The 8,067-nt window shown below is 49.1% G+C and overlaps 1 protein-coding gene across 2 annotated transcripts in view; it reads right to left on the reverse strand.

The window, feature by feature from the left end:
- The window catches only part of SMARCC1 (SWI/SNF related BAF chromatin remodeling complex subunit C1), a 76,470-nt gene extending 69,385 nt beyond the window's left edge, over positions 1 to 7,085 (reverse strand). For both annotated transcript variants that reach the window (XM_065830313.2, XM_071805453.1), the window contains exons 1-2: positions 6,802 to 7,085; positions 539 to 658 (exon numbers count right to left, since the gene is read on the reverse strand). In XM_065830313.2, the coding sequence (XP_065686385.1) occupies positions 539 to 658; positions 6,802 to 7,059 (378 nt within the window). In that variant the 5' untranslated portion in view covers positions 7,060 to 7,085. The remainder of the gene's footprint in view (positions 1 to 538; positions 659 to 6,801) is intronic.
- Positions 7,086 to 8,067: the final 982 nt, after the last annotated feature.

Genomic DNA, 8,067 nt, shown 5'->3' on the forward strand with positions numbered 1-8,067 from the left:
TTGGCCAACGAGGACACCGCTGCTAACCATGTGCCAGGTCTGAACTTTAAATAAGTTCCTTAAAAAGTGGCTATTGTTTCTATATATCTATATTGTCGGTGACTGGAAAGCTATCCTGCACTAATTGGGTAATTAAGGAACACGGTGAAGCCGTTTTTCAGAGCTGACAGTATGACAAGTTTGAAGTTTAATCAACAGAAATGCCCAATGGGAACTTGTTACTCATTCAGGCTAGGAAGCAGCAGTCCAAACAGTTTTGACTTCATATTTACAAGTTTACATTGAATATTATCAGAAATCAAAACCTTTCCACAGTATTCAGAAAACCACTTCCCAATGTATAGAAAAGAAGATTGATTACATTGAAAATCTGCTTTTAAGGAGGAGTGTGCTATTCCACCCCGTCCAGAGGATGCAGCGATAGAAGCGTCAGACTAAGCGCAGATGTTCCATAACCCGGGAGCACATCGGCACCACAGACACCGGCGAAGAACAGAACAAACCGCTGAAACAGCCGCGGGTTACCCCAAATACTCACAGGCAGCTTTGTGAAGGCAGGATTGGTGACGTGTTTCCCAAAGGCATCTTCCTGGAACTGCAGGAGCTGCACCACCAGCCCGGCCAGCGTTTTGTTGGTAGGAGCATCTGCCTGGACGTACTGCGGGACAAAACACACACGGTCACTTGGGGCGGGGGAGAATTCAACATGAAGACAGGTTTACTAATTCCCCAGACCACTTTATTGGCTGTAGAGCGCAGTTTGAAGGTTCAAGGATCCCTGAGTGCTGGGGGAGCGTGTGCGCAGGAGGAGCACCAAGGACAAACACTTGTCAAGTTTTACTCTTCAAATACAGCACGAATCTGTGAATCATCATCAGGTCAGCACAGTCACCGCTGTTTTACAGATAGGGATTAAAGACTCCAATCTGATTTGTGGTTCCTAATAAAGGAACGGACTAATTCTGGCCCACATGTACCCAAAGCTTTCTACAGCAACGTTATAAACTCCTCCTGTAATCAACTACTACACATTAATCCTAAGAGCATCCACTTGGTGTTACACAGCGCGTCACGTACAAAGAGAGAAAACGATCCTTTGTGACAATCTACACAATTCTGATAAAATGCATCTATGTAAAAGGGGAAATCACAGCAGGGAATAGAAAAACACTCGCGTGGCTGTCGGGTTTTCATTATTCCTTATATCGCGATATTCACTCGCTGGTTGTAATCTCCTCACCGTGCCAGGAGGTTTCTAAGAGCAGAACAAACAGTACTAACACTTGTTCATTTGGAATATGGAGTAATATCGGTCATTTACCTGGGGAACACTATGGACCACAAGGTCTTTGCTCTTCCCTCAGATTCTTCTAAAGCCCCTTAATTTTTTCTTTGAGAGCCGGAACCCTCACAAGTTTAAAGCAGGGATGTTAACCAGCAGTCAAATTGAGAAAAGCACATTAAAACGGTGCACAACCACCACATTTCGAATGTATTCTGATCCGAAACGACACATTGCAACAATGCAAAAACCCGATTCCTTTTGCACCAAGCCAATATACAGCAAGAGCCGCTACAAAGACGCTGTTCCACGCCGATTTTACACGACAGTTTACAAGCTGGAGACACCAGGTCCTGCAGCACTCATCGAGAAGCAGCACTAACAGCCTTTACTGCTGTCAGAAACCAGCTGATGGAGACTTTTTGGCTTTTTAAAGCCTCTAAACCTTTGTGCTGCCCTCAGCCAGCAACTCCTTTCTGTCTGTTTTTGGGACAGACACCCCGTGTGCTGCAGCTGAGTTCCCGGAGCACTTCAAACAATACCGCATTGGAATTCCCGTTCCCAGGCGGGACGGAGCACGCACCCCGCTAGGGTGCCCCGTTAATCCCCAATCCTCGCTTAAAAACCCACCCCAGGCTACGCATCAGCTCGGCCGTGGGGAAAACTCCCCAGCAAGGTAACACTTCAAGCCCCACCGCTACATATGCCAAAACCTTTTTATCAGCATCCTAAGGGCTGCTAAACCCAGCAGGGTGATAACCAAAACACATACAGTGCTGCGTGTTTTAGTATCTGTTCATAAAATATCCATCTGATATTACTTTTTGTGTAGTTTAAAAAGAAGCGGCCATCACACCCAGGTGTGTATCGCCCTAACACTCCCATCGCTTTGCACATCAACCTTTGCATGACCGTCTTGTAATAAATAAAACTGGGCTTTTAGTTCAGCTGGGCCAGTCCTAACGCAGTCAAACGAGTGCCAGGTAAAAGGCGCAGACAGACCAGGTGTCTGCTAAACCACGGGTGTGGGATTTGCACAAAGGGGAAGACAAAAGGAGAACACATCAGGCGCCACACTTCGTATTCAATAATCCTGTTTCTATCACCAAAACGGCTTTGGTCTTGCACACATTCACAGGCCGTACATGTTAAATATGTTTAACAAGCGAAGCCACCGGTTGCACCTGAAGCCCAGCTATTTAAGAGCCTTCATTCCAGCAACACTGCAAAGAGAAAACCCCTCACAACCGTTGTAACTCATTTAATGGAGAAAAATCCCTGCACTGCTACTTTTTGTACAGGTTAAAAATCTTGAAGCTTTTTTGCGCCGCGTTTAACACAATATTTAAAACGAATAAAGCACCAAAAATGCATAAAGTGCAATGGGACAGCAATCACTGATGGCTCCTACCAACCATGAGTAACAGTATAGCGATTCTGTATTTATCATCATCATTTAAAACAAATAAAAAACCAACCACCAGTCCCCAAACCTGGAGTCTCACTGAGCCACCTCTCACCACACAGCCACAGGTTCTGCAACTTCTACTTTAAGTGTCTCATAAACCACAGGAACATAATTGATGAACAAGAGACCAGAAAAGGAGCTTATTCGCCACCCTAGGCCAACAAACCCAGAAAATTCAAATCGATAAGGAAAGAGTCAAATGCGAGGGTTTTCTAACAGGGTTTCTTCGTCACTTGTAAGCAAGAGTCACCAAGACTTGGAGCAGCCACAACCGCAACCTCAGCCAAAACCTCAGCCCAGAGGAGATCGGATCCTTCTAGCGATTTATAACATTTTTTTCAAGTGTTTTCCTTCAGGAAAAAAAATACACGAGAATAAACCTTGGAAAGTGTATTCTTAGACACACAAAACTTTTCAGGCGCTTATTCCTTTACTTTCAGATCCCGTTTTTAGCTCTTGCCAGAGGCACAGGCTGCTAGAAGCCATTGGAAATGAAGACAACAGGAACCCGCAATTCTATTTAGCTCTGTCAATACCTTGCAATTTTCAATACAGGAAACTCGTTACTTTGCCTGAGGTTCCCCCTAAACAACGACGGAAAGAAAAACCCTTCAAAAGGAAACACAAAAGGCTCCTCTGGTACATTTAGAGACACCACCCAGCAACACCAGCCGATCTTTAAACAGCACAATCAGAGCGATGATGTCCTGATGGATCCGCGGGGACCATGAGGCACAACGTACCTGCGAGGACACAATTCTGCAGCAAAGAAAGGCTTTATAGAGCAAATCCCAGCAGGCAGAAGCGATGCCCCGTTCCAGACACACACTTGGGCATGAGAGGGTTTTTGTTCAAGTGCCTCGTTGACAGAGCAAAGATTGTTCTAACGTTTCCACGTCGATTACAAATACAAAACCACCTGCGCATCCTGCAGCACAAAACACGTGCAGTCAGAACTCCAATAATTCAAGAATAAGAGGGTGACCGCTAACAGGAGCAGTCGCTGCCCTTCACCAGCAGATTTGCCATTGCAGCTGCGCTGGAAAACCTTTGTCACAGGGACAGATTTGTACAGCCGGGTTGATGTGGTTACTGACCTCAAATAACCACATTACAGCGCTGTGTTGCAGCCCTGATGCACAAAATCCTTTCCTTCCCCTCAAACAAAGACCATTTCAGCTCAGATCACTAAATAACAGGGAAAGCAAAACCAACGGTAAAATACTCAGATTTCAGTTTATAAGCCCGGTTCCTTTTTTAAATGCGAGAACACAAAAGGGTTGCAAACACAGAGAAAATCCTCCCTCGGCTTAAATCACAGCGTCACTGCAGAAACACCCGATAGTTTAGCAGACAGAAGTCAGCGCCAGCCAAAAGATACCACAGCTCCTCTAATTCGGCTCCTGGTGAGCGAGCAGGTGTCTCCAAACAGGCGTTTTCAGGCACAACAACCGTTCCATCCCAGCTGCCAAGAAACCACTCGTCCTTCCTCGCTGCCAGCCCGGGGCTTATTAATAGAAGGTACAAAGGGATCCCACGCTGCTGCCCGGCGTCACCTCCTGCAGAACACAGACGAGCCCCACCGGCAACTGCACCGCGCCCCCTTAATAGGGAAAGAACACTTATTTTTTACACTTGAAAGCAGTGGAAGTGGGTCCCAGCTACTCCAAAAACCCACCCAGACTTCCAAGGGATGATACCTCCCAGAACTCTGCAGTTCACACCAACAGCCCACGTCTTCTCCTCCAGCTCATCCTTTAAGCAAACACTCCATTTGTTCTTTAAAAACCAAAACACCGTCCTCCTTGCCCCGCAATAAATCACTTTTCCGATGTCCTGCCTCAGGGGCGAAGCTTTCGGAGCCACCAAGCAGCTCGAGCTCCCACACACCAATATACTGAACTGGAACAGTCCTTAGGGCCTCAAGGGCAGTCTGTGCGTCCTTCATAACACACATACAAAACAAACCCCCACACTCACTTAGGAAGGTGTTTTAAATACAATAAATAACTCTGCTTTATGCTGAGCCATTATAACATGAGTAATTTGTTGCTTAATGCCAAAGGAACTACCTGAACAACACAATATAAGACATCACTGAGCATTAATACAGTAAAAAGTGAATTGTCCGGGTTACTTTTGAGCTATAGATTTCTACTGACAGCGGACACCTTGATGTTACCGGTTACATAAAAACAAGCAGCACGAGGAAGTTTGGGATGAATTGTTTTGTTTTCTGTCAGGGTATCTGTTGTCACTAACAGCCCCCAGCGTTTGTCCCATCCCTACAGGCACCTTTTAGAGCACAAAGCGGGCAAAAGTCAGCGGTAACCACCACCTAGAGCCATGCGCCGCCAGCTAAGCTGCCACCTGAACTACAGGAAACAGAATCAACAGTGAGGTATCCGCTGCGCAAAGAAAAATAACTTCAGATGAACTAGAACCCACGTATTCCATGTCAGAAAGGAATTAACGCTTCCCTTTAGAGCATTAAGGACACATCTTTAAACACGACCAGTAAACAGTTCCCAAACCAAAAATAATTTCCAGAAGTATTTTATACAGCATTTTGAAATTCGCTTGGTCACAATTTTCTCTTAACCCAATGCTAATTACCCTCCAGAGTTTCAGAAATAAATAGAGCTATCTAATCTTTATAACCAGTAACACCGATAAGTGTAAACCAATTACAATAAAGGAGTTTTGCTTTGGTGCACAGAAGGAAAGCTCCCACTCCTGAGCAAGATAAGAGGTGAGAAGCAGCTCGCGCGGGGTCACAAGTCGCACTGGCACGGGACAAGAACTGTTCGTGTTTTTAATAAGGCGATTTGCTCTGCTGTAAAACAGCAGCTTCCAAGTTAACGCAAAACTTTATTGTGTTCTCGGGGGTATTCAGGTATGGAAATGAAAGAACGCTCCTCCCCAGGAGCTGAGAAACAGCAGAGACGCACAATGAAAACAAAGAAAAACTGAAGTATATACTCTGAGGTTAGAACTTCCTTATCGACATAAATAGCTCAAGCTGCCGCCTCCCGGGTTGGCGGTGCTGGAAGGAGCGATGTGGAAGGACCGGTTAAACACACCAGGAACACGTGTGGATCACATCACAAACCATTTTGGGATAATAACACAAATAATCCCATAGCAGCACCCGTGGAGTGATGGGAAAACCTGTGCGTGGGTTACCGATACCAAACGTGGTGAAGAACGGCCGGGCGGACGGTCAATCCCCGGTAAATACCAACACTAAGGCACCTTGAGGTTGTCCAGTATCTCCCTGTGAGACGGCTCTGCCCCAGCTAATGTACAAACTGCCCAGACAAACAGATTTGTCTTCTGGAAAGCTCATATTAAGTAATTTTCCAAGGCTTAGATATTCATAGAATGAGAGAGCGTCAGGGGTTGAAGGGCCCTGGAAAGCTCATCCAGCGCAATCCCCCCGGAGCAGGAACACCCAGCTGAGGTTCCACAGGAAGGTGTCCAGGCGGGTTTGAATGTCTGCAGAGAAGGAGACTCCACAACCTCCCTGGGCAGCCTGGGCCAGGCTCTGCCACCCTCACCCCCAACAAGTTGCTTCTCCTCTTTCAGTGGAACCTCCTGTGTTCCAGTTTGCACCCATTGCCCCTTGTCCTGTCACTGGGTGTCACCCAGAAGAGCCTGGCTGCATCCTCCTGACACCCACCCTTTATATATTGATCCCCACTCATAAAATCACCCCTCAGTCTCTTCTCCAGGCTCCAGAGCCCCAGCTCCTTCAGCCTTTCCTCGTAACAACCATTGAAAGAAACTTATAAAACCAACCAAGAGGGAAAAGAACGCAAAGAAACGAAGAACACGAGTAACTACGGGGAAAGGAAACAGGGCAACATCTGAGTACTTGCATAAGTACAAACAGCACACGCGTGGTCAGCAGCGGCTCCCCGGGGGCCCCAGCAGCGGCGGGAGCCGCTGCTGGGGCCCCCGGGGAGCCGCTGCTGACAAAGGGCCCGTTAAACCCCCACCCGCCCGCCCCCCGGGGCCTCCCCGTCCTTCCCGCCCCGCCGGGCCGCACCTTCTTGTAGTGCTTCCCCAGCCAGACGCGGACCGAGTCGAGTTGCGACACTGTGTCCGGGCTCTCCCAAAACTTCCCGCTGGGACCTCCGTCCTTCCGCCGAGCCACGGAGAGCGCCGCCAGGCCGGGCCCACCGCTCACCGCCACGGCGGCCCCAGGCCCCGTCCCGCCGGCCGCCGCCACCGCCGCCGCCATTGTTACCCTCACCGAGCGCCGCCGCCGCGGCCCTGCACCTCCCACCCGCCTCACGCCGCGCATGCGTCGAGCGCCGGAGGCGCCGCCCCCGCGGGCATCGCTCGGGAACACGCTCCCGCACGCAAGCTGCCGCCGTTTTGTCCCGCCCCGGTGCGATCGCGCTCCCGCTTCCCCCCGGTGCAGCGCAACCCCCTCAAAGCCCCCGGGCCGCCTTCAGCGCCCCGCCGCCCCCCCAACACGCGGCTGAGCCGCCATTGCGGCGCATGCGCGGGCGGACCTGGCTGCGCGCTTTCTGCGCATGCGCGGAGCGGCCCCCGCAGCTCAAACCGCGCCCGGTGCCCGCGGTGCGGGTGAAGAGCGATGACCGGGACTCCCGGGAGAAGCTGCATGTGCACACATACACAGGCACCTCGCACGAAGAGCCAGAGGCCACGAATGCATTGCAAAGAGCGAGTTTTGTCGTGTAAAATCGGCACGGAACAGCATCTTTGTAACATCTTTTGCCGTATACTGGGTTGGTGCAAAAGGAACGGGGTTTTGCATTGTTGCAATGTGTCGTTTCGGATCAGAATACATTCGAAATGTGGTTGTTGTGCACCGTTTTAATGCGCTTTTCTCAATTTGACGGCTGGTTAACATCCCTGCTTTAAACTTCTGAGGGTTTTGACTCTCAAAGAAAAATTGTAAGGGGCTTTATAAGAATCTGAGGGAAGAGCAAAGACCCTTGTGGTTCAGTGTTCCCCAAGTAAGTGACCAATATTACTCCATATTCCACATGAATGAGTACGAGTACTGTTTGTTCTACTCTTAGAAGCATCCTGGCATGGTGAGGAGGTTACAACCAGTGAGTGAATATTGCGATATAAGGAATAATGAAAACTTGACAACCACAGGAGTTTTACTTTAGTTCCCTCTCTACTGGGGGGTCTACAAAGTTGCACCTGAGCTCCCAGGCAGAGGTGACACGAGCGGGGACACAGGCACTGGTCAGTCTGGCCCTGCTGGAAGATCACCTGCGTTTCAAGGCTTCAGGCAGGTGCAGCCTCTGCTCTTTCTCACAACAAAGCGGGA

The sequence above is a fragment of the Patagioenas fasciata genome, chromosome 2 (assembly GCF_037038585.1).
Source record: "Patagioenas fasciata isolate bPatFas1 chromosome 2, bPatFas1.hap1, whole genome shotgun sequence".
Lineage (NCBI taxonomy): Eukaryota > Metazoa > Chordata > Aves > Columbiformes > Columbidae > Patagioenas > Patagioenas fasciata.